Source organism: Chelonia mydas, chromosome 6, assembly GCF_015237465.2.
Source record: "Chelonia mydas isolate rCheMyd1 chromosome 6, rCheMyd1.pri.v2, whole genome shotgun sequence".
In the NCBI taxonomy this organism is placed as follows: domain Eukaryota; kingdom Metazoa; phylum Chordata; order Testudines; family Cheloniidae; genus Chelonia; species Chelonia mydas.
In genome coordinates, this window is record NC_051246.2 from 26,290,598 (window position 1) to 26,313,085 (window position 22,488).

At 42.5% G+C, this 22,488-nt stretch overlaps 1 protein-coding gene across 1 annotated transcript in view; it reads left to right on the plus strand.

Moving 5' to 3' along the window:
• Positions 1-459: 459 nt before the first annotated feature.
• Positions 460-22,488, plus strand: part of LOC102931633 (mucin-5B) — a 66,805-nt gene continuing 44,776 nt past the window's right edge. The window contains exons 1-13 of the mRNA XM_043549058.1: positions 460-561; positions 2,212-2,467; positions 5,454-5,568; positions 8,023-8,110; positions 11,768-11,910; positions 12,384-12,612; positions 13,171-13,296; positions 14,325-14,442; positions 17,570-17,708; positions 18,304-18,405; positions 19,894-19,963; positions 20,175-20,312; positions 20,997-21,161. Coding sequence (XP_043404993.1) covers positions 480-561; positions 2,212-2,467; positions 5,454-5,568; positions 8,023-8,110; positions 11,768-11,910; positions 12,384-12,612; positions 13,171-13,296; positions 14,325-14,442; positions 17,570-17,708; positions 18,304-18,405; positions 19,894-19,963; positions 20,175-20,312; positions 20,997-21,161 — 1,771 coding nt within the window. The 5' untranslated portion in view covers positions 460-479. The remainder of the gene's footprint in view (positions 562-2,211; positions 2,468-5,453; positions 5,569-8,022; positions 8,111-11,767; positions 11,911-12,383; positions 12,613-13,170; positions 13,297-14,324; positions 14,443-17,569; positions 17,709-18,303; positions 18,406-19,893; positions 19,964-20,174; positions 20,313-20,996; positions 21,162-22,488) is intronic.

The following is a 22,488-nucleotide window of genomic DNA, read 5'->3' on the forward strand; positions in this document are numbered from 1 at the left end:
GCAGAGGGAGCGTGTAATAATAACCAACAAACTGATCCTCAGGAAGAGCAATTCCACTGGTGTCTGAACAAAGGCGTAAGGGACTGAATCAGGGCCATGAGTGCTTGTGTCCAATAAGTCACAATTAAAAGGAAGATGTTTGCCACGAAGAAAAAGACCAAACTGGAAGGGAAGAAAGAAACACCATTTTAAAGTATTTAAAAGGGGAATGGAAAAAGCTGTAGTGAATCCCCTCATGCTCATCCCCAAAGAATTAAATACCACAAAAACACGTGGTTGTCTTTTCAGAAGGTAATGTGAGCGCTCAGTCTTTTAAGCTTGAATCAGCGAGGGAATAATCAGTGAAGCTCCACCTTTCAGGGACCCTGCCATCAATGTTTTGTTCTCACGCCAAATTCCTGGACTATAAAACTGTGCCGATAAGCCAAGAAAAAAGCATTTCCCTGGGAGGTTTTTCAAGTTACCTCTTCGTAGGTGTGATGGGGGAAAAAAAGGGAGGGTCACTATGGATATTCTGCCTAATTTGGAGTTATTGCGAGAGCAAAACACCAGTGCAGATAGGTAAGAAAAATCTAACTCTGAAGTTGTTTGCTTAGCTATTTACCTCTATTAAATAACAAATACAAATGTCAAATTAAAAAAACTCGGTTAGACTGAGATATATGTGCATGCTGTAAATCGCTTAGCACTGTGTATGTACACTACAAATGAACCTCATTTAAGTAATTAATTGTTTTTCTTTGCGTTAAAAAGCAATTCATCTGCCATTCCATGGTTCCAAGATTAGTTGTTTGAAGAACAGATTTGCTGGACACAGTTTGTAATATAGAAAATGGTGACATCCTTTTTAATTGTCTGACTTTTATATAGTCTCTAGGGGCAATTTTTCTGCATGATGTCCCCCAGAGTTAATTGCCTGGTACCTGCACTGTAGTAGGAATTCTATTTTTCCCCCTACTGCACTGTTACCTTCTGATTCCTGGTTCTGAATGTCTCATAGCTTTCTGAGTTCATTTATTACACAAAGTTGATTGTGAATTCATGTGATGGCTGCTGCAGGGTTAGTATTTCTAGCAACTCCACACCAACAAATGAGTAAAACCTACCTATTTTCCCTTGCCTCGTATGCAGAAAGGTGCTCTTTTATTCCACTCTACTCTAGTGTTACAAATACCTATTACCAAATGCAATCTGTAAAGACATACTGGCACCTTAGTTTGTTTTATTGATGCATCTTATTTAAATAAAATACATTTTCAATGCACCCCTGCTGATTCCCAGTTATGAATATTTCATAACATTTCAGAGTTCACAGAGTATGTTAAGGGCTGATTTTGATTTGATCTGTGATGTATATTGCTCGGTTAATATTACTGAAGGCCATCACACCAACAAATCAGGAAAACCGTCCCATTTTCTCCTGCCATTCTGCCAGGTAGGCAAAATGAGAGGCTTAAAGCATATTGCAGCAAAGTGTAATTTCCGTTAACGGAGAATTACACCAGTTTTGCTTAGCTTCGCAGTCTGAGGTTGTTTCTGAGACGTAGTTTCATACACAGTCAAAGAAAGTTTTGATGTGTAACTTTAGCATATGCAATTGAAAACTCGAGGGGTTCAGTCCTAAGTGGGGGATGAAGAAAAGGTGTCTCTAAGCATCACAAATTGGCTGCACAGGGGCCAAGGTTCTGGCCCAAAGTTTTTGAGATGGGCCTGAGTTGTACTAGAAGTTGGAGGTCTATTTAAGGTCCAGCAAAAGTTTGTTTCTGGCATCCCTCTCAAAGAAGGGAAATGTTTGCTGAGTCAATATTAGACACACTTCTGAATTTGAGTAACCTCTGAAATGCAGCGTAGTTTAGAAAAGTTTTTAATTACAACTGGCATTTCTGAGTCTACTGCTGGAGGCAGCCATCTTGCTGAAAAGTGATGTTATCTGTGGCACTTGTTGGATGAGAGCCCGATAGAAGAGACTGCAAACCAGTTTCCAACCTGCTTTAATACAGTTTAAGGGGAGGTTTACAGAGGCACCAAGAGCACTTAGGTACCTAACTCCAGCTGAAAGCCAATGAGAGTTGGATGCCAAAGTGCCATGGATGGCTGAAAATCTCCCCCTTAAATCTTTAAAGTGCCACTTCAATGGCAGGTGCTAGGCACTGTGTAAATAAAAGCCTGCAATACACACTGATAACATTACCCCCCTATCTCTTTCTACAGTCCAGCGCCCTGCAGTCACCAGGAGTGAATGTTCTACTTGGGGCAGTTTTCACTTTCAGACATTTGACCATGTTAAATTCGATTTCCCCGGAATCTGCCACTATGTTTTCGCCTCGCACTGCAATGACAGCTACCAGGACTTCAACATCCAGGTCAGGCGCAGTGACAAGAATGGATTTCCAGTCTGCTTCACTGCGACCATTGATGGAGTGCTTCTAGAGGTGAAAGAGTCAGGCATCACAGTGAATGGACATGAGTAAGTAAACATTTTTTTTTCTCTCTGGACTATGTTGTTTGTTCTCCCTTTTAAGTACATTCTTGTACATTAGCAATGCATTAATGACCCTTCTAGACTTGGCAGATTCATCAAAGGAAGGAATAAGACATTCAAAATACCCCACGTTATGCAATGTGTCTGTATACCAGGTGAGAGAGGTTTCAACCTGCACCCATCTGGTAGGTCAGCTTGTGCCACAAAGGATGAGGACTGACAGAGCTTGTACTGTAGTTTGTATCCTAGTTAGTGCAATTAAAGCCCTTCTGCCATTGAAAACTCTTAGAAAGTTATACAGGGACTGAGCTTTTGAGGAGCTGAACAATTTCTGTGAGCGCATCTCAGCTGCCACTGACCCTAATAGGAGATGAGGCACTCAGCACCTGGCAAGGGTTCCATTAGAGTTCATAGACGGTAAGGACAAAAGGGACCCTTATGGTAATCTATTTTGATTTTCTACATAACACATACACATTTCCATCCAATGATTACTGCAGTGTGGGATTAGACTAGGGTGACCAAATGTCCCCATTTTATAGGGACAGTCCCGATATTCGGGCCTTTGGCTTATATAGGTGCCTAATACCCCCCATCCTGATTTTTAATACTTACTATCTGGTCAGACTCACTGTGATGGGTTGGATCACAGAAAACCCCTTGGGAAATGCCAACTGATGTGCTGAGACTACTTCTAACCCATTTTCCCTCCCAGCCCGGGACTCCACAACCTTGCCTTGTGCAAACACAGATCCAGGTCTGAACCACGTCCCCCAACAGCTGCAGGTTTAACTGAAAACAGCTTAAGAAGTGTTCCTGTCTCCAACACTCAGATGCCCAGCTCCCAGTGGGGTCCAAACCCCAAATAAATCCTTTTTACCCTATATAAACTCGTAAATTGTTCACCCTCTATAACACTGATAGAGAGATATGCACAGCTGTTTGTTCCCCCCCCCACCCAGTATTAATAAGTAAAAAGTGATTTTATTAAATACAAAAAGTAGGATTTAAGTGGTTCCAAGTAATAACAGACAGAACAAAGTGAATTACCAAGCAAAATAAAATAAAAGTCTATGCCTAATACAGTAAGAAAGTGATTACAGATGAAACCTCACCCTCAGAGATGGTCCAGTAAGCTTCTTTTACAGACTAGTCTCCTTCTAGTCTGGGTCCAGCAATCACTCACACCCCTGTGGTTACTGTCCTTTGTTCCAGTTTCTTTCAGGTATCATTTGGGGGTGGAGTGGCTATCTCTTGAGCCAGCTGAAGACAAAATGGAGGGGCTTAAATAGACTTTCTCTTGTGGATGGAGGACCCCCTCCTCTCTCCTATACAAAATCCAGCTCCAAGATGGAGTTTTGGAGTCACATGGGCAATTCACATGTCCATGCATAACTCAGTTTTTACAGACAGCAGCCATTGCCCACATGCTATCTTGAATGTCTCCAGGAAGACTTCTTATGTGGATTGGAGTCTTCCAAGATCCATTGTCAGTTAAGTGTTTCTTGATTGGGCACTTAATTTGCACATTCCTTTCTCAAGAAGCTGACCAAATGCTTTACTAAGGCTACTTAAAATCAAACAAGTACACAGCCAATATTCATAACTTCAAATACAAAAATGATACATGCATACAAATAGGATGGATATATTCAGTAGATCATAACCTTTGTAGAGATATGTTACATGGCACATGTAGCATAAAACATATTCCAGTTACATCATGTATACATTCATAAGCATATTTCCATAAAGAATTATGGGGTGCAACATCACATCCACAATTAGGTGATGATCAGAATAAGAATTGAAAGACTCTTCCACAACTAAAGCTCAATTCAGAAACTGTCTTCTCCTATTACGAATTATACAAATATAGTATTCATATGGCATTTCACCTTAAATGGTAACCTGAAATGAACTGCTAGCACTCTGTGGAGCATGGGGTAAGTATGATCCATGCATGAACCACTGCTAAATACATTGACAGCCACATGTAGAATGAGCTGAATTTTTTGAATGATTTTTCAAGGGCAACCCCCTGTAAAGTGCATTGCCGTATTCCAGCACAGAGATGTCAAGAGCATGGGCAAGGGCTACACCTAGCAGAAACACTCACACCCTCCTTGCCAAGCAAAGATGGAAAAAGTACTATTGGCCGCTGTTTCTGTCCAGACATCCAGAAGTAGTGGAACATAGGAAAGAGCCATTAGATTGCAAATCTTAGTGACAAAAGGCAGGTGCATCTCTTCAATCAAAGGAGAAAAAAATCTGCAATTTCTTCCAGTAATTTCTCCAACCAAACAACCTACCCTTCCTGTATTGCTAAATGAAATGGGGCACCAGCATGGTCCTGGTATGTAAGAGAGGGTCACACTGTGGAAAAGGTTGAGGAACCCCTGCTTTGTCTTACGTAGGCTGAGCATTTGCTAGCTATCCAAACTCCTTTCTCAGCCAGGCATGGGCAAAGTGAGAGACTATCATCTGGCTCAGATGCAAAAGCAATATAGATGGCACTGCAGGCCAAAGCACCTCTGTATCTCCCATACCCCTTAAAGACAGTGGAGAGAGAATAGAAACCTGTGGTACCTCACATGGGGGAGCCCCCAGGGCAGAGAAGCAACGCCCCCCCCAGTACTATGATATGGCTCCTCTTACTATCATAATGGATCTGATCCTCAGCTGGTATAAATCAGCATAGCTACACTGAAGTGAATGGAGTCAATCAGTTTACACCAGCTGAAGATATGGCCCAGTATCAACAGGCTAATGGACAAAATACATTGCCTTGTGGATTAGGATTGGCAAACGGGCATACTGGACAAGATAAAAGAATGCATTGTGCATAAATGGAGACCAACCCTAACTTTTACATGAACATACTTATACCTTTCATTGCTTTAATTTGACTTCTTTTAATTTGATTTGGGCTCTATTTTAGTTTGTTGGTTTTTTCCGCTCTGTTTTTTAGGATTCCACTCCCCTTCAGCTTGAAGAGCATTTTGATTGAAGACACCTGTACTTACTTCCAAGTCACATCCACGCTTGGCCTGACTCTCAAGTGGAACTGGGCTGACACTCTCTTAGTATGAAGATCCAGTTAGTTGGTTTTCTTTTAGTGAATTTTAGTGTTGCTGAAAGGTGCTGGTTGACAATCCTGGAGACTGTGGTTCTCTAATTATCCACATAATGGGTGCTTCAGAGATTTTTATTCCCTGCAACACAATTCAGAGAGTTAAAGAAGGGAATAGAACAGATAGAAAAAGATTGAAAAGTTGCTCATGTGGATAGAAGGCCAGCTTGGTATCCATATGGGAAGAGGTTCTACAGTCACATACTAGTTCAAATTCTGATTTAGTCTGCTATTTGCCCCAGCCAGCAAGATGTAGAAGTGCTATGAAGTTTGCCTTTCAATCCAGTGGTGAAGAGGATAAGCCAATATCACTATCAAGTGACCAGAAGCTCATTCTCACCAGGGTTCCGCTGTTCTGTGAACATTTAGCATCCTGTCTAGAGTGGGACTGTAGTGCCTGAGATGGGGAGGGAAGAAGTTGCCCTACCATAGGATACTTGTATTATTGATCTAGCTGTGTAATATATTGCAATTAGCTGTTTTATCTGGTAGGAATAGCAATTGTTAACTATTTTTCCTTTGAATTTGGACTGTCTCCTATGAAGTTCTGTTAAAGGTTTATTACTAAACAATAATGTTGCAAATTTGTCTAACATATATTTACATCTTGTAATACATTCACTTGTATTTGCAAGTTTACATATATGTTGTAATCTGATTTCTCCCCCCACCCTTCTATTGGAGTGGATCACCTTCCCTCCTTTGTTTGATGTAGCTGAGTTTATCTAAACCAGGTATCGGCAACCTTTGGCACGTGGCCCGTCAGGGAAATCTGCTAGTGGATGGGACGGTTTGTTTACCTGCAGCGTCTGCAGGTTCGGCTGATCTCAGTTCCCACTGGCCATGGTCCACCATTCCAGGCCAATGGGAGCTGCGGGAAGCAGCGTGGGCTGAGGGATGTGCTGTCTGCCGCTTCCCACAGCCACCATTGGCCTCGAGCGGTGAACCATAGCCAGTGGGTGCTGCCATCAGCTGAACCTGCGGATGCTGCAGGTAAACAAACCGTCCTGGCGTGCCAGTGGATTTTCCTGATGGACCTTGTGCCAAAGGTTGCCAATCCCTGCTCTAAACAGTTTCTAATTGGAGGAGCTTGGGTAAAGTACTCCTAATTATTTTCCTGGCTTCTTGATCTTAATTCAATAGGTGTTTCATGAGCACTGTTTATGCTCAGTAATTCTCAGGATTTGTCCATCCCTTTTTCTAATTAAGCTGCAAGTATATATGGTCCGTTCTACAGCCCTGATTCAGCTTTTTACTCAGGTAGCTCTCCACTGAAATCAATGGGAATATCCCTGAAGAAAACTGAGGTCCAAATACTACTCTCAGCCACCTTGGTATAAATCTATAGTAACTATAGATAGTCCAGATTTACACCATGTGACTGAGGGCAGATGTGCCCCTTCTAGTAAGGACCTCAGGATTTGGGCCACAGAGTGTGTAATGAGAAAGGACTTGTTAAGACCAAATGTATATAATGAAGAAAGCAACATTTTATATTTAACTGAGTCTTCATACTTTAAAGGTATTGAAGGAAATTATGTACTGTGACAGGGTCGGACCAGATGGCTATAGGAGAGTAATAGAAGGCAGATATATTAGCCCCAGGCTAAGTAGGTCCCCTTTCCCTGGGTAAGGTAACAGGGAAGGTTCCAGAACAAGCAGAAACCTTCTGGAGACAATTAAGACAGGCTAATTAGAACACCTGCAGCCAACCAAGAAGCTGCTAGAATCAATTAAGGAAAGCTAATCAGGGCACCTGGGTTTTAAAAAGGAGCTCACTTCAGTTTGTGGTGTGCGTGTGAGGAGCTGGGAGCATGAGGCACTAGGAGCTGAGAGTGAGAACGTGGACTGTTGGAGGACTGAGGTGTACAAGCATTATCAGACACCAGGAGGAAGGTCCTATGGTGAGGATAAAGAAGGTGTTGGGAGGAGGCATGGGGAAGTAGCCCAAGGAGTTGTAGCTGTCGCACAGCTGTTCCAGGAGGCACTCTAGACAGCTGCATTCCACAGGGCCCTGGGCTGGAACCCGGAGTAGAGGGCGGGCCCGGGTTCCCCCCAAATCCTCCCAACTCCTGGTCAGACACAGGAGGAGTCGACCTGGACTGTGGGTTCAGAAAAAACGGCCAAGCTGAGGGCTGCCGTGAAGCTCCAAGGCGAGCAAATCCACCAATAAGCAGAAGACTCACCAAGGTAGAGCAGGAACTTTGTCACAGTACATTAAATAATGCTCCAAAAAATTAATAGATAAACACTAAAGGAATGTGGCTCAGCTGTTTGTTTAGAGAGTTTCCTTTTGTTCAGACATACCATTCAACGTTTCACATGATAGAAGAAATTTGACACCTTAGTGCTTTTCCACACTGAACCACTTAAAACCCTGATCTTCCTGTTTGTTTTTATTTTGTAGCTGGACTTGGAAGATACATACAAGGGGAAAACATGTGGTCTGTGTGGGAACTATGATGGCAATGAGAAGAATGATTTGCATTTGAATGGTAGGAATTGGATATTATGTGTTCCCTAGAGTTTTATGAAGCATGACACAAAACCTAAAAAACATTTTCATCTGGTTTGCTGAAAGGTACCCTGATATACACATTTTGACAAACCTAGGGTGACTTTTGAGAAACCTAAGGCTGATTCATGATTCTCAGGGGGTTGCAAACCTGAAAAGATTCACACAAAAACCCCATTGAACCAAAGTTAAATGCAGACCTCTCATATTGTACCACTACCATATTTAGGGTTGCCAACTTTCTAATAATATAAAATGGAACACCCTAGCCCCACCCCTTCCCTGAGGCCACGCCCCCACTCACTTCATTCCCCCTCCCTTGGTGGCTTGCTCTCCCCTACCCTCACTCACTTGCACTGGGCTGGGGCAGGGGGTTGGGGTGTAGGAGGGGGTGCGGTATCTAACTGGGGATACGGGCTCAGGGGTGAGGACAGAAATGAGGGGTTCAGGGTGTGGGAGGGGACTCCAGGCTGGGGCAGGGAGTTGGGGTGTGGGAGGGGATGTGGGCTCTATCTGGGGGTACGGGCTCTGGGGTGGGGCTGGGGATGAGGGGTTTGGGGTGCAGGAGGGGGCTCTACATTTCGGGGGGCTCAGGGCTGTGGCAGGGGGGTGGGGCTCAGGGTCAAGGCACAGGCTTACCTCGGGTGGCTCCCGGTCAGCGGTGCAGCGGAGCTAAGGCTGGCTCCCTGACTGTCCTGGCTCCACACTGTGCCCCAGAAACGGCCAGCAGCAGGTCCAGCTCCTAGGCAGTGGGGCCAGGAGGCTCCATGCAGCTCTCTTGCCTGCAGGCACCACCCCCCCCCCAGCTCCCACTGGCCATGGTTCCTGGCCAATAGGAGTGTGGAGCCAGTGCTTGGTGTGGGGGCAGCACAGGGAATGCCGTGGCCCCCCTGCCTAGGAGCAGGACCTGCTGCTGGTCGTTTCTGGGGCACAGTGTGGTGCCAGGAGAGGTAGGAACTAGCCTGCATTAGACCTGCAGCATCACCGACCGGACTTTTAATGGTGCTGACCGGAGCCGCCAGGATCCCTTTTCGACTGGGTGTTCCGGTAGAAAACTGGACACCTGGCAACCCTAAATATTTCCCCTTGATAGTAATAGGTTCGAAGGTAGTTGCACTTTCATAGTAGGGATGGGTAGATGTTCCCTCCCTGACAAGTCTTCACATTTTCATGCTCTTACAGTTGGGAACCAGTGTGATTTTGCATTTGTATATTGTTAAAAATAATCAACAGTGATCCATACTTTCCGGAAACTTCAGTGAGCTGAGGATAATGTTTACAAAAACCATAGTGCAAGCTACTGTGCTGGAAAGAGGCCAATGCAACCCTCAACTCTGGCCCTTATGCTCCCTCTGCTTCTGAAAATGAAGGGGAGCCTGCACCCCTGGATCAGTACTGAAGGGTAGCAGCAGGGGGAGCGTCCCCCGGCATCATGCTCCCCTCCTGGATGTTCCTCAGGTTTGGGCTTTGCAGGTGGAGTTCCCAGGAGGATTCTTTTCTCTGCCAATATCTTTGCAGGAAGCAAATAGAGTCTTCATTAACTTAAAGTTCATGCCCTGTGGTAGTTCCAGGGGCACACAGTGATTGGGGAAGCCCCTTGCAGTATGGCTCTTGCAGGAGCCATGCTATCTGAGGCCTGCAGCTATTCATGGGACCGAACAGCACTGAAGAGGCAAGGGTAGGGTTGCCAACCCTCCTTGTTTGGATGGGAATCTCCTGGAATCGGGCTCGACCTCCCTGAGGCTACTGAAGCCAAAGCAGGAGATTTTAGGTTGCTAAAAGTCCGGCGGCGCAGCGGGGCTAAGGCAGGCTCCCTACCTGGCTTGGCGCCGTGCTGCTCCCGGAAGTGGCCAGCACGTCCCTGCAGCCCCTGGAGGTAGGGGGTAGGGGGCTCCGCGCTCTGACCCTGCCCTGAGTGCTGAATCCACAGCTCTCATTGGCCAGGAACTGTGGACAATGGGAGCTGCGGGGGCGGGGTGCCCACAGGCAGGGGCAGTGCCCACAGGCCTTGAGGCATCCCCCAGGGGCTGCAGGGATGTGCTGGCTGCTTCTGGGAGGGGCGCAGGGCCAGGGCAGGCAGGGAGCCTGCCTTAGTCCTGCTGTACCACCGACCGGGAGCCGCCCGAGTTAGGGACCACCCAGCCGGAGCCCGCACCCCTCACTGCCTCTCGCACCCCAACCCCCCCCCAGCCCTGAATCCCCTCCGGCACCTAAACTCCCTCCCAGAGCTTGCACCCCCACCCTCTCCTGCACCTCAACCCCCTGCCCCAGGCTAAGCCCAGAGCCCTCTCCCACACTCTAAACACCTCAGCCCCAGCCCAGAGCCCACACCCCCTCCTACACCCCAATCCCCTGCCACAGGCTAAGCCTGGAGCCCCCTCCTACACTCTGAACCCCTCGGCCCCAGCCCAGAGCCCACTCCCCCTCCCGCACTCCAATCCCCTGCCCCAGCCCAGTGAAATTGAGTGTGGGTGGGGGAGAGCAAGCGACAGAGGGAGGGGGGATGGAGTGAGCGGGGTGGGGTCTCAGGGAAGGGGCAGGGCAGAGGGCAGGGCAAGGGTGTTTGGGTTTGTGTGATTAGACAGTTGGTACCCCCAAGCAATGCCCCTCCCTGTGGTAGCACTGTGCCTCCATTGGATCCTGAGGGATCTGCATGTTTTGGGGCTAGAACACCCCAATCTCCTTCCATGGGAAGGGAACATCCCTTCCACCTGACTGAAGGAATTCAACAGAAACTCTGAGTTGAAACCGAGTGTTACCTAGACACAAAAGCCAGAGTGGTTGAGCAAAATACCTACGTCATAGCACTGTTCTCCAAACCATTTTAAATTAGGAAATAAAGGGTTATGTCCAAACAACATTACTTTCAAATCCATTCTGGGCCCACACTGCACGTTGACAGCATCGGCAGTGCTCACAGCCTGGATCAGCCAAAACCTTGTGCTGCTGATAGCTCCTGGGTACGTGAGAAATGTGAGGATTTCAACTGCATTCAGTCCCTGAAAAGGGGAGAAATGAAAGGAACCCTACATGTACCCGTTACCAGACTTACATAACCCTATCAGGCTGATGTGGGGAACTTCAGGATTCTGGGTAAAACTTTCAACAGCACCTCAATTCCATTTTCAGAATTGCCTTAGGAGCCTAAAGACAAAAGGTTCACAATGGCCTACGTGATTTAGGGACCAAATTTACATTACTTTTCAATGGGACTCAGTCATGTAGGACCATTTTGAAAATTTCACCATAAGTCTCACTGAAAGTCAATGGGACTTAGGCGCCTAAGCCACTTAAATACTTTTGACAGTTTTACCATTTAGTTCAAATAGGCACTTAAACAGTTGAAATCCCTTAAGCCTGATGACCTTTAAGTGAAAGGTCAAAGTTCACTTTAAAAAAAAAAAGACTTACCAGTTCCTAATAAAAGTGTTCCTTATTTCAGGATTCTAACTCAATAGGAATGATGTAAGTCTGTCAGTCCCTATATTTCAAGTGTCTGGGTTATATTAAATAATTTGGGTAAAGAACATGTTGCCCTAGAGCACAATAATTAAATATGTCTTCACAATACAGAAGCAGAGCTGAAGATTGGTTCTGCATCTTATTGGTATTCAGGATGAACTTGGGAATTTTCCAGGTTATAAACTACTCCCGAGGCAGTTTGGAAACCTTCACAAAGTAGAGGAGCCTACAGAAAAGTGCCCTGATGTAGCTGAAGATGAAGATGCCAAAAACCATAAAGGTCACGCTCATCAACAAAAAAATAAATGTAGTAAATATGTAAGTGTGTGCAGCCAGTGTCACAGTAAGTATAAACTTCCCTGAAATACAATAAAGTACAATTCCAGAGGTTATCCTGAGGCAAATATTATATAAACAATGTTCAAAGAATTAAAATTCTTCAGGAATCCAAACATGAATCAGAGCCCAAAATGAAGTTGTAAGAATCTGCTGTTATAGCATTACAGATGTTTATAGTGGAAAAACGCACATGAGTGAATTACAGCCTCCAGTCCAAGAAGAACAGCAAATGAGCACATCAGATGTCTGGCAGGCCTTTTCTGTGGGCTTAGTGATCATGGGATAGATCCTCAGCTGGTGTAAATCAGCATAGCTCTGGAGAGTTCATTGAAGCTAAATGATATGATGGTCCCTTCTGGCCTTAAACTCTCAGACTCTGTAAGTCAATGGAGCTACGCTGAAGATCAGGCCCCAAGTTAAGATGTGGATTATTCCTTTTTCTTTCATTATAGATATCAAAATGCAAGAAACTCCTAGCCCATCTTGGGAACTGTTCCAGAGTGGTTGCTTTTGATGACTATGTAGCCACCTGCACTGGAGACATGTGCATCTGTGCAAAGAATTCTTCTTCTGATTCTGCTTTGGTTTCCAGCTGCATATGCAGTACCCTTAGCCAGTATTCCCGAGACTGTGTCCTGAATGGGGGAATCCCTGGGAAATGGAGAACCAAAGATTTTTGTTGTAAGTAACTACAGAATTTGAATTCAGTAACCAATTCAGTTGGCATCCAAGAAAAAATGTATATATCCTTAGCAGTATTTATCAGGAAAGGAAACTGCAGTGTTCCTTTTAATGTGTTTTATAAGAGCTTCTGAAATTATGTGCTTTCATAAAATTCTCTGCTTAGAATGATTATTCCAAGAATCGAGCAAGTTAAATAAAGGTTAATAATGCAGGTATTTAGTCCAAGCTTCTGAGTGTGTGTGATGATCATCTGCCTGACAGAGCATGGTACAACAGTGACTACTTCATTTGAGAGTGAGTAAACAGTCAACCATTAGTGTAAATAACATTACAGTCTATAATGCCCTCCAATTTAAAAACTGCGAGAGCTGTTGGCTCATAAAACCAAAGTAACCATATACTTAACTGGTTCCTAAGGTGGATAAAATTATACTAATGCTCTGGATAGAACATTTTATAACCAAGATTGTTAGTTTCCTTTGGAAAATGATAAACCACATTTAGAACATTGATTTAGTACATTACCCTCTACAACTGCTTCATTTGGGTTTGCAGTCCAAGAATGTCCAAATAACCTGGAATATATGGAATGTGGAAACCCCTGTGCCGACACATGTGCCAATCCAGAGAGGAGCAAGATTTGTAAAGCCCCATGTACTGATGGTTGCTTCTGCCCTGCTGGTAAAGTAGCATCCTTCTTATAACAGGCCATGCTTATCAAGGGACTAATGAGGCGATACCTCTTGTTGTTCAGTGAAAGGCATTTTTCTTCATTAAAATGTGAACCTACTTAAATAAAACTGTAGACAGAATTTTACATTCCTATGTCTGGAAAACTTGTAAGTAGATAGATAATAGTTTGTGTCTTACAAGTTTGCATGAATTATCCCAGGCAGTCATGGAATATCCAGTATTGACTGACGAGTAGGGATGAACCAACAGTTTCTTATAACAGAAGAATGGATTAATGTAAAGACTGGTTTGAATTACATCTCTTTCTCCTGGTCCAGTCCTCTAAAGGATCAGGTTCATTAAAATGGAAAGGAAGCCAGGAGGATCACTGGTGTTGAACCAGAGAAAAAGGCACAGGTCTGGTTGGGGAAGGAGCATGGAAGGAAAAGCTGTCTCAATGGGGAGAATATAGGCAGAGAAATGTTGTGTGAGCCTGGATGGGTAGTCAGGCACCTCCATGGTTTCAGTTAAGATTTCGATATGTGTCCAAATCACTGGGAATTTACTCTTCCTGAAGTCAAATACAAAAAATGTGTGTGCAGATGCAGGCTTGCACATAGATAACTGGAGGCTGGCTTGCGGCCCTGAAGTTCTTTTCTGATTTCTGAACCAGTATTAGAAATGGATGGAGACTGGATCATAATCTTGCATTTGGCCCTTTACAATAGTGCCACACATGGTGTCACTTTTCAGCAAGGTGACAATACACAGCCCCATGGGATCAGAAATGCACATTGCAATTAAAACCATTTGCACTTTAGCCATGGTGAGAAATGCCTCCTATCAGCTAACAGATGAACTTTCAGAATGCTACAGACAATGAGCAAAAAGACATTATTTTCCTTTAAAACATATTCACCCCAAGCCAGACCTGCAGAAATGTCCAAGTATGATGTACTGTGTTTTCTTACTTTTTCAATTTTCTTCAGTGTCTTTCCCCACTTAAGAACTATTAATTAGCCAGTGTTTCTGAACAGGGACTATTCTTGATGACATGAGTGGCAACAAATGCATCCCCATTGACACCTGTCCATGCATGTTTCAAGGCAAAGTCTATGCAAGCGGAGGGTCCTACTCTACTCCTTCGCAAAACTGGTATTGTTACAATCCTAATTATATTCATGTAGCAAATGCATTTATTAGAAAGCACTGATGAGTTAAATGTCATTGTCTCCACACCCTGGTCCTAATATTTGTCTTAACTAAAGATAGTACTGATACAAAACTTAGGATCTGATCACCACCACACACTGATCACCACCACCCACTGTCAGAGTGAGATCTGAACATCATGTAGTTTTGACCTTAGTTGGGAGTCATTTGCAGATACTGAACCCGAGACTTCAGAATCTGAAAGCATGAGCCTCCCCTGTCTGAGATCAAGGATCAGGTCTGTTAGCTTGGAGGCATTAGCTGACTCAAACTTCTATGTGGTCTAGTCACTATGGTGGGACAGTTACACTGTGTTAGTGTGGGTTGCATTCACAATTAGTTCCTATAGAAATAATGGTCTGCTTCAAAACCCTGGATCTAAACCCCCCTGAATGTTGAGAATGTGTTGATCTGGGTCCAAACTTTGCAGCTTGAGCCAATCTCTAGTCTTCACCTATAGAAGGTTTTCACTGAAGAGACCTGTCATGTATGCTGTTGGCCAGTTTTCATTTTACTCTTTTATTCATCATTCTAGAGTCCATTGAGAAGCTCAACAAACATGCTTGTTTTTCCTGCTGGCATTGTCTTTTCCTATTTGCAAAATTTCCCTTTATCCTTAGTTCCTCATGAAGTCCAAGCAATATGCCCATGTTTTGCTGGTTTCCTTATATGTGCATAGCTTTAAGAATGAAGATTGCCTGTTATCTTGAGTTCTCCATACCTGCTGAACAGCTGCATCTGCAGCACAAAGTAGTGTAGGTCCTGCATACAGACTCTTTTATGTTCTCTGCAACGCTGGGGAAAGAAAGCTATTGATTTAGAATCTGTAAGATATTTCTCAACTAATTATAACATCCTGGGTTTTGAAATAGTCAGTGTCCCTTTCAAGGGCCTGAATCAAAGCCCATTGAATTAAAGGAATCATAGCAGTGTTGGGCTGGAAGGGACCTCAAGAGATCATCTAGTACATCCGTGTGCACAGAGGCAGGACCATGTATACCTAGATTATCCCTGGCAGGTGTTTGTCTAACCTGTTCTTAAAAGCCTCCAATGGTAGTAATTCCACAACCTCCCTGGGCAACCTATTCTGCTATTTAACTATCTTTATAGTTACAAAGTTTTTCCTAATATCTAACCTACATCTCCCTTGCTGCATATTAAGCCGATTACTTCTTGTCCTAACTTCAGTAGACATGGAGCACAATTAGTCACTGACCTCTTTATAGCAGCCCGTTAATTCACATATTTGAAGACTGTTATCAGGTCCCCCCTCAGGCTACTTTTCTCAAATTAAACATGTCTCCAGTGTGTCCACATCTTTCTTAAAGTGCGGTGCCCAGAACTGGACAGAATACTCCAGAGGAGGCCTCACCAGTGCCAAGTAGAGCAAAACAATTACCTCTCATTTCTTATATATGACACCCCAGAATGACATTAACCTTTTCCACAACTGCATTACATTGTTGGCTCATATTCAATTTGTGATCCGCTATTACCCCCAAACCTTTTTCTGCAGTACTACCACCTAGCCACTTATTCTCCATTTTGTATTTGTGCATTTGATTTTTTAATCCTAAATATAGTACTTTGCACTTGTTATTGAATTCCAGCTTGGTATTGTCTGCAAACTTTGTGTGCGCGCTCTATGCTATTATCCAAATCATTTATGAAGATATTGACTAAAACCAGGCAGAGGACGGATCCCTGCAGATATTTTCTTCCAGCTTGACTGGGAACTGTTGATAACTACTCTCTGAATACCATTTTCCAAGCAGTTATGAACCCACCATATACAGTAGGTTCATCTAGCTATATTTTCTTAGTTTGCTTATGAGACAGTCATGAGAGACTTCATCAAAATCAAGATGTATCATGTCTACTGCTTCCTCCCTATGCACTAGCCCAATAACACTGTCAAAGAAGGAACGTAGGTTAGTTTGGCATGATTTGTTCTTGACAAATCCATGTGGGCTATTATTTATTCAGCCTATTATCCTTCAAGTGCTTACAAATTGATTGTTTAATCATTTGTTCCAGTATCTTTCCAGGTATAGAAGTTAGGCTGACTAGTCTGTAATTTCATAGGTCATCTTTGTCCCCCCCTGTGAAAGATAGGTGCTATGTTTGCCCTTGTCCTGTCCTCTGGGATCTCACTTATCCTCCAAATAGCACTTGAAGATAATGGTTAATGATTCCAAGATTGCTTCAACTAGTTCTTTAAGTACCCAAAGTGAATTTCTTTCTATTAATTTCAGTAAGCTTTTATTCTTTCAGGGCCTGATGATGCAAAGCCTTATACATTTGGGAGGAGCATTGCATTGAATTGGTAGCTGAGTAACAAACTAACTAGAGCTGGTCTGAAACTATGCATTGAAATGTTTTTCCAACCGAATATGCCATTGTGGATAGAAACTGACACATTGTTTAAAAAATGTGTCAATTGTCTCTGACATTCCAGTGGCAAAATAATATTTTTAAATTTAAAAAAATATTGTTTCTGAAATTTTTGTTTGGGGAATTCCAAAGCTTTGTTTCAGGGAATTCTGAAATTTTATTCAAACTGTTTCATTACAACATGACAAGAAAACTATTTGATCTAGAAAGGAAGATAATCAATCAGTCAATAAGTATTAAGTACCAGCTGCAACTGATTATTTTAAAAATGAAATGAAATAAAAGTAATAGACTATTTCAATCATTATAGTCTGTCACATTATGATGTGTGAGTTTTACACTAGTGCATGTTATGAAGTAATGTAAAAATAAAAAATATTATAAAATAAAATAAAATTCAAAACAAAATTTCAGAATTCCAAAATGAAATTTTTCCAATTTGGAATTTCTGTTTGGCAGGAAATTTTGAAAATACTTGTTTTTGTTCTGATTCAGAATGGATACAAATTTCAAAATGTTGAAATTTCCGATGAAATGGAAATTCTAAGTTTCAGCCAGCTCTACTAACAAGAGGAAGAAGATGTGACTGATTTATACAGACATCTGAAGTTTTGGACACAGATGATATCTCCTTACATGTATTCCGGTTATAACTGTTCCTGTTTGTTTTTTATAGTACCTGTGCTGGGGGCCAATGGGTTTGTGTATCTCTGCCTCTTTCTGGAAATTGCAACGTGAAGGGAGGATTCCACATTACTACGTTTGATAACAAAGAGTTCATTTTTCATGGCAATTGTCATTATGTCTTAGCTAAGGTATGAAAAATAGCTTCTTTAATTTCTCAATCTATTTAGGATAAAAAGTTAAGCTATGTTAGAGCTTTATTGCCTAATTTGCTCAGATGGCTCCTAATCTAACAAAGCACTTCAGCATGTGCTTAACTTTTAAGCATGAGTGGTCCTATTTGTTACCTCATAACTCTGGATCCCATCTGCTCTGTGCTTATCAGTGGGTCCTTTCTGCATCAACACATTTTAAATATGTTTTAAAAAAATACTTATTTTTCTAGTGGACCTATTAGCCTAGATTTCCTCACTTTGTCCTGGTGGACAATTGTCTGGCAAAGGAAGGTGGATGAGCTGGCCCCTTCTTCTCCAAAGACCCACCTCCAAGTAGCCCTTGAAAAATAGATTAGTAGCAGATATTGAAGGAATGGACCATAAGGGAAAGGTTAATGGGCATGATTTTGAAAGTGGGAGTGAAAGATAACATTTTGCAATTGTAGTTGGCATGCCTGGGTCCTTTCCTATTTCCCTGTAAATGTTTTAGGGATCTATTCTCCCCACTGCTTGCTTCTTAATTATATGATAGAAAATGGTTCACATACCTGTTTTTCTGGCTTCTTTTCAGGACATTGGCAGCAGCTTTGTGGTTGTTGGAGAGATCATTCAGTGTGGGATATCAAGCACTATGACTTGCTTGAAGAATGTATTAGTCACATTAAGAGCCCTTGTAAGTCATTGGTAACTACTTAGGTTAAAAAGAAATGTAAGGACCAGGAAAGATCATCTGGCCCACCATGCGTGCACTTTTTCGGTTAAATGTTTGTAATATTCCCCTACAAGATCAGAGCTCCATTGTGCTAGGCTCTGTATAAAAACATAGGAAGAGGCAGTCCTTGCCCCAAAGATTTTACAGTCTAAACAGACCAGACTGATGAAGGTTGGGAGAGGGGATGTAGTATTGTCCGATTTGATAGATAACTGTGGAACACAGAGACTGAGTTAACTCAAAGCCACACAGCAAGTCTGTGGGAGAGACAGGAACCAGACATAGATCTCATGAGTCTCTGTCGGGTGCCTTGATCACAAGACCATTCTTTCTCTAACCCGCATGCTTTTTGATAATCCACATACTCTCCTACTCCAGGAACAAATCATTGGGGAATTATTGAATTCATTTGTACTTTTTGCTTCAATTATGTTTCCTGGGAACTTCCTCCAAACTAAGTCAGGCAACTCTTATATACATATATGGGGTGGGGGTAAGGCAGAGCCACCAAAAACAAATCTGAAGTATCACCACCCTTGCAGCATTCCTTCTTGACTGTTTTGAAGGGAAAAGGGAAAGGGGCTTGAATTTGGTTTTAGGGTTCTCCTCTGGTAATGTAAATCAGCCTAGCTCCATTGAAATTCATGGTGTTACACCACTTTACACCAGCTAAGGATCTGGTCCATATGTTTACCAGCTTAGTTCTACAGAAATCCTCTGTTTTCTCCTAGGTTCCTAACTTTTGAGATTCTGCCTCTTGCATTTTTCACAGTGGTAAGAGGTTCAAAAAGGATCTCTATCAGCCTTTGCAGTCCTTTTCATAATTTTGAGTATTTCTACTTCAAAAACATCTCCTCTTTTCCAAGAAATAAAAAGAAGCCCAGGTCCCTTATATCTTTCTTATCAATAAGATTCTTGAGACCTGACAGTACCTTTGTTACCTTGTGCTGTATCTGCTCTAATCTCCTTTGCGGAGTACAGTCACCATAACAGCACATCGTTTTCCAGATGGAAGGCCTGATCCCGCTCCCCCTTTAGCCTATGGCAAAATTCCAATTGACTCCTCTGGGAACAGAATCAGGCCTGATGTCTGCACAGTGCTCTGAAGATGTAAATTTCCCCTAAGTAAATTTCCTCTATTGTCCTCAAAAAAGTTAAGTGAGACACATGCTGTCGAGGATATTGCTTAGGGTATGGGTTCTCTTTTTTTCTAGTACAGCTCTCAGAATTTTTCAGTGTTGCTGCACAGATCGCTGGACCACATCATTCGCCAGATAATATCAGACTGTGTTATGGGGCGGAGGAGTCTTCAATGGTATTGATTTATTAAAGACCCTCCCTTCTGTAAGCAAGTTTCGAAGGCTGAGGCATGTCAGAATGTGACACCAATTCCATCCCTTTCTTTGATATTTGATTGTCATTGTGGCATATTTCATTTTCCATTTGCAGAATATCCGACTCTGTTCCTGTGGAAATGTCTATATCAATAATTTCATTGCGGTGCTGCCAATAACTAGAGGTAAGTGTTCCTTCTTCAGTGTTCACATCTGCCCCAGGTTATCCCACAGCTGCCTGCTGCAAGGTTCTTGCACCTTCCTCTGAAGCATCTGTTTCTGGCCACTGTCTGTTCAGTGAGCAAGCAAATGGAGGTGTACATTTGTAGTCCACTCTTCACATATATGCAGATTTGTGCATATTTTCTTGGTAAAAATATATTTATGTATTTATAGATGGCATCACTATCTTCAGACCCTCTACATTCTACATCAACATCTTGACCTCATTGGGAGTACAGATTCAAGTGCAAATAAAACCCATTATGCAGCTCTTCATAACAGTGGATGACTCTTATCAAAATCATACATCTGGTACAGTATATTATGCTTTTGATGTCTACCCATGTTATAATGGTACATTCACCACCCTTCCTGTCCAAATTACTTGCTTCCATTTTGACCTTAATGAATTGAGAGCTGTATTGAAATACCTTGCATCCCTCCAATAAAAACTTAAAGTCTAGGTAGAATTGACTAAATCCTTCCACTCTGCTGAGTGGAAATTGAATTTCATATTGTGTGGTATGTGAGAATCTTTTGAATTATTAGACTATAAAGGAAAACTGGTTAAGATATTGGGCCAGGACTCAAGGGATGTGGATTAGATTCCTACATTTTTCACAGACTTTCTGTTACACCCTGGAAAAGTCATTTGACCTCTCGGTGCCTCTGTTTCCTGCCTGTAAAATGGGGTAATATTCTGTTTCTGCAACTTTTTTGCCATTTCTTTAGTTTGTAAGCTCTTTGAGACAGGGACAGTCTCTCACTATGTGTATGTACAACACCAGTCTCTGTTGGGACTCCTTGGTGCTACTGTAGTATAGATAATAAAAATTATACCTTTAAAAAAGTGTACTGTGTGAACATTAAATATGCCAAGCAAGACAAGTCTCCTACTTCCTGGATGGAAACGTAGAGCACCAGAGAGCTAAGCTCATCCCTCTAAATCTCAAAACCCTATTTATACCATTTGATTGTGATTTATCCCCCACCCAGGTCTTTGTGGCAATTTCAACAACATCCAGATTGATGACTTTCGAACAATTAGTGGAGTTGTGGAGGATTCAGCTTCAGCCTTTGGTAACTCATGGAAGACTAGGGGCAGCTGTCCTGATGTTGAAGACAACTTTGAGGACCCTTGTGCAAACAGTGTGGACAAAGGTACTTATCCTCACTGATGCTCCAGAGCTAAATGTCTGTTGTATTTTGGGTAGCCTATAATGCTTTAGAAAACTTTTAACCAGGGAGTTTATGGTTGCAAGAGCTTCCTGTCTTCCAGTGCTATTAGAAGAGAGAACACAATGGTTTCTTCTGGAAGTGGATATAACCTAAAAAGTTTGTTCTTCCATGTTTAAAAGGTGGTAGTTTTGTTTTTAAAACAGAACATATACACTAATGCAGAAAGATGTGGCACTTTCCATTTGATTTGATCACTGATTAATTTGAACCCCAAAGAAGATGTATTAGAATAAAGAACATTAAAGACTAAAAATATATTGTTATTAACATTATGCTCCATATCTTCTGCTGATATAAATTGGCATAGCTCCACTGAAATCAGTGGAACTCCACCATACTACACTAGTTGAGGATCCGGCCCGATAAGCCTGCATTCCATAGAATCACAGAATCATAGAAGTGTAAGACTGGAAGGGAACTTTATAAGTCATCTAGTCCAGTCCCCTGCACTGAGGCAGTTCTAAGTATTATCCAGACCATCCCTGAGAGGAGTTTATCTAACTTGTTCTTTAAAACCTTCACTGATGGAGATTCCACAATCTCCCTAGATAATTTGTTTCAGGCTCAACTACCCTTACAGTTAGGAAGCTTTCCCTAATGTCTAACCTAAATTTCCCTTGCTGCAATTTCAGCCTGTTACTTCTTGTGCTGTCCTCAGGGGGTAAGGAAAAAAATGTATCACCCTCCTCTTTATAATAACCCGTTAAGTGCTTGAAGGCTTTTATCATATCCCCTTGCAGTCTTCCCTTTCCAGACTAAGCAAACCATTTGTTTCAGTCTTTCCTCGTAGCTCATGTTTTCTAGACATTTTATAATTTCTGTTGCTCTCCTCTGGACTTTCCAATTTGTCCACATCTTTCCTGAAATGTGGCGCCCAGAACTGGACACTATACTCCAGTTGAGGCTTTATCAGTGCTGAGCAGAGTGGAAGATTTATTTCTCATGTCTTGCTTTCAACACTCCTCCTAATACATCCCAGAATGATGTTGGCTTTTTTTGCAACAATATTTCATTGTTGACTCGTATTTAGTTTGTGATCCACTGTAACACACAGATCCTTTTCTGCAGTATTTCTTCCTAGGTGGTCATTTCCCATTTTGTATTTGTGAAATTGATTATTCCTTCCTAAGTGTAGAACTTTTCATTTGTTCTTACTGAATTTCATCCTATTTAGTTAGACCATTTCTTCAATTTGCCAAGATCATTTTGAATTCTAATCCTGTTCTCTGAAGCATTTGTAACCCCTTCT